At 39.8% G+C, this 4,312-nt stretch overlaps 1 protein-coding gene across 1 annotated transcript; it reads left to right on the top strand.

The window, feature by feature from the left end:
- Positions 1 to 1,773: 1,773 nt before the first annotated feature.
- On the top strand, positions 1,774 to 3,548 carry LOC138886206 (secreted RxLR effector protein 161-like). Its single transcript, XM_070167260.1, has 3 exons — positions 1,774 to 1,791; positions 1,937 to 2,129; positions 3,136 to 3,548. Exons 1-3 carry the CDS (start codon positions 1,774 to 1,776, stop codon positions 3,546 to 3,548), a joined length of 624 nt encoding a protein of 207 aa, XP_070023361.1.
- The last annotated feature ends 764 nt before the right edge of the window (positions 3,549 to 4,312 follow it).

Consider the following 4,312-nt stretch of genomic DNA (forward strand, 5'->3'; position numbering starts at 1 on the left):
AAAGAAACCATTGAAAACTTCAAAGAAGAAAGAAATGATATCTTGGCAGTAATTGCAGACCTAAGGGAAACAATAGAGAGACTAGAGACTAATTCAAAACCTGGAAATTCTGGAAAAGGAAAAGAGATGGCCAGTAAGGAACATATTAGGCTTGAAAATGAGTTGAAAGCTGTGAGAACTAGGATGTGTGTTGAAACTGAGAAAAACAAGCACCTCCAAACTGATCTAGAAAGAGTAAAAAATGATCTTGAAAAGTTCCTAAAGTGGACCTGGTCCTCAGAAGCTATCACTACAATGTACACTAATAATGGTGGAAACAGGCATGGAATAGGGTTCCAAAGGGAGAAAACTCCTTACAACCCTCACATAAAGTACGTCACTATTTATTATAACTAGCTTTGTAACCACTGTGGGAACAATGGACACTTCAAAGAAAATTGCCAGGCCAGGGTTCAATCTGTTCAGAAAAACAAAGTGTTTATTGAAAAAGTGACTACAAAAGAGGGACCAGGTTCCACTCACAAAAAATGCACATTACCTCCATAGACTAAGAGAGCTCTTATTCATCCTCTTGCCTACTACAAGGGACCCAAACTTGCTTGGGTTCCTAAAAAGAACTCTTGATCTTCTTGTGCATGGAATAGAGAAAGGAAGCGGTCAACAATGGATCATGGATAATGGGTGTTCAAAGCACATGACTGGGAACACCATGGACTTTCTTTCAAAAAGCCCTACAAGAAAGGAGTGTATCCTTTGGAAATGGGAAAAAAGGGTACATTCTTGGAGTTGGAAAAGTCGGGAATTCACTCACTTATTTTATTGAAAATGTGTACTATGTCAATGGACTTAAGTACAGTCTCTTAAGTGTCTCTCAGATCTATGATGAAGGAAACAAGGTGGAATTCTTGTCCAAGATATGTACAGTTACTGATCTGGTAACTGGTGAAGTGGTACTTGTGGCCAAAAGATACAAGAACATCTATGTTGCTGATTTCGAGTCCTTACAAAGTGGTGATCTAAGTTGTCTGAAAGTTGTTGATGATGATGCTGAACTGTGGCACAGAAGACTGGGGCACGCAAGCTTTTCTCTTCTGAACAAACTAATTCAGAAGGACCTAGTCTATGGTCTGCACATGACAAAGTTCAATGTGCAAAAAATCTGTGATGCCTGTGCTAGAGGAAAACATGTGAAGTCCTCTTTTAAGTCAAAAAGGGATGTGAGTACCTCAAAGCCACTAGAGCTTTTGCATATGGACCTATGTGGTCCTATGAGAGTGAAAAACAAAGAAAGAAAAAGATACATTTTTGTGATAGTGGATGACTACTCCATATTCACATGGACTCTATTTCTTAGAACTAAAGATGAAACCTTTGAGGTATTTGTGGCCTTTGTGAAGAAAATCTAGGTGAAGATGGAGTCTAGAGTCGCATGCATTGGGTCAGATCATGGAACAGAATTTGACAATGCCAAATTTGATGAGCTCTGCAATGAAAATGGCATCACCCACAACTTCTCAGCTCCCAGAACTCCTCAACAAAATGGAGTAGTTGAAAGGAAGAACATAACTCTAGAAGAGATGGCAAGAACAATGCTAATCGACAGTGGAATTGCAAAGAACTTCTAGGTTGAAGCGGTTAACACTGCTTGCTACTTGGTGAATAGGTACATGATCAGATCCTTCCCGAACAAAACCCCATATGAGCTACTGAATGGAAGAAAACCCAAGCTGACTCACTTATGAACATTTGGGTGCAAATGCTATGTTCTCAATAATGGAAAGGATCAGCTTGGTAAATTCGATGCCAAGAGTGATGAAGGAATATTTCTGGGTTACACTTCTCAAAGAAAAGCGTACAATATATATAATAAGTGGACTTATGTGTTGAGGAAAGTTCTCATGTTATTTTTTATGAGTTTTATCCATCATGTGAGAAGAATGCTGAAGAAGATCAAGATGGAGAAACCTTACTAGGCCCTGATAAAGTCATTGACATGACAAATGGAAAGGCAGATATGATGAGTCAAGTTAAAGAGTTGAGTGAAGACAATACTGTCTCATCTTCAATGGAACCAAGTACTTCAATTACAACCACTGAAGCTGAAGAAAGAGTAGTTGATGTAGTTCAGAGTACTCCCCTAGCACCTGAGAGAAGAACTCAGGAAAATCAGTCAAATGTGCCCACATTCTCTCTAAATGAACCTCAGACATCTAACTGGAGGCACAAAAGCTCTCATCCTCTTGACAACATAATTACCCCTCTAGATTCCGGAGTACAAAACATGTCAAAATCCAGAAATTCACTTGCCTTCTCAGCCTTTCTCTTCCAAATAGAACCCAAGAATATCAAGGAAGCCTTAAAAGATGCAGATTGGATTACAACCATACAAGACAAGTTACATCAGTTTGAAAGGAACAATGTCTGGCACCTGGTACCCAGACCCTCAGATTGAACCATTATAGGAACCTGGTGGGTATTCAGGAACAAGATTGATGAACATGGGAATACCACAAGGAACAAGGCCAGGCTAGTGGTTCAAGGCTACAATCAGGAGGAAGGGATTGACTATGATGAAACCTTGTTTCGTATGGATGTCAAAAGTGCATTTCTGAATGGACTTCTTAAGGAAGAAGTCTATGTGAAGCAACCTCCAGGGTTTAAATGTAATGAACACCCTGAATATATGTTTAAATTGGACAAAACACTATATAGGCTGAATCAGACCCCTTGAGCTTGGTATGAAAGACTGTCAAAATTCCTCTTGGAAAATGGCTTTAAAAAGGGGAAAATTGACAACACCATGTTCCTAAAGAAACGGGGAGGAAACCTGCTCATTGTTCAGGTCTATGTTGATGATATCATTTTTTGAGCAACAACTGATTCTTTGTGTGAAGAATTTGCAAAACTCATGGGAAGTGAGTTTGAAATGAGTATGATGGGGGAACTAAACTTCCACTTCGGTCTTCAAGTAAAACAGTCCCCAAAGGGTACATTTATTTGTTAGCAAAAATACATCAGGAAGCTCTTGATGAGGTTTGACATGGAACCATCAAAGGTGATAGGCACTCCCATTGTTGCGGCCACTCGACTGGACATGGATGAAGCTGGGACTCCTGTGAATCAAACCATGTATAGAGGCATTTATTGGGTCTCTTCTCTATCTTACTGCCAGTAGACCTGATATTGTCTTCAGTGTGGGGCTATATACAAGATTTCAATCAAATCCCAAGGAATCTCATTTGAAGGCAGCCAAAAAAATTCTGAGATATCTTAAAGGAACACCGAACTTGGTCCTTTATTATCCCTCAGGTGACAGCTTTAATCTCATTGGATATGCTGATGCAGACTATGCAGGTTATCTTGTGGACAGGGAAAACACTTCTGGAATGGCTCACTTCTTAAGTTCATGTCTCATCTCTTGGGGCACAAGGAAGCAAAACTCAGTGGCTCTTTCAAAAGCTAAAGCAGAATATGTAGCCGCGACATCCTGCTATACACAACTTTTATGGATCAAGCAGCAACCGGAGGACTTTGGGTTACTCACTTAGAGTGTGCCCCTTCTATGTGATAACACCAGTGCACTCGACATGGCCAAGAATCCATTTCAACACAAAAGGACCAAGCATATTGATGTTCGGCATCACTTTCTGAGGGACAATGTGGAGAAAGGGTTGATATGTATGAAGTTCTGTAGCATAGAAGAACAAATTGCAGACATCTTCACCAAGGCATTAAGTAGGGAATATTTTGAAAGAAACAGAGTGAAGTTGAGGCTTTTAAAGCCCAATTGATAACTTGATTCCTCATTATTTAGCTATGAAAATCACCTTAAAAAAACTAGCTAAAAGTATTTTCTGGCCATGTCTAACTCACTTCAATACCGTTGCAGGTAAACATGCATGATGAGTATAGAAGCTGCAGATGTAGTGCATGGATGATAAAAGAGGATTGATACTTTCAAATAACAGGTCAAGAACCTAGTTATTGTACCAAAGGTTAGTAGTCTTGTGCATTATTTAATACACGTCTTAAAAGGGTACAAAACACAACTGCCATGTTATCCAACTTTTCACACTCTGCTGTCACATCTCTTCACTTCAAATCATTCCATCTCCCTCTGAAACGTTGTATTTCTCCACGCCCAACTGCTGTTTCAGAACCGGTGCCTATCTCTCTCTTCATAATTATCCATTATTAATAAAACCCCCCTCTATTCTCCACAGACCATAAGTCCTCTTTTAGAACTTCCCAAAGCACCTTCGCTCCATCTTTCTAATGGCTGATACAAACTCCAACCTCCCTGCCTCAGTCA

Source organism: Nicotiana sylvestris, chromosome 2 (genome assembly GCF_000393655.2).
Source record: "Nicotiana sylvestris chromosome 2, ASM39365v2, whole genome shotgun sequence".
In the NCBI taxonomy this organism is placed as follows: domain Eukaryota; kingdom Viridiplantae; phylum Streptophyta; class Magnoliopsida; order Solanales; family Solanaceae; genus Nicotiana; species Nicotiana sylvestris.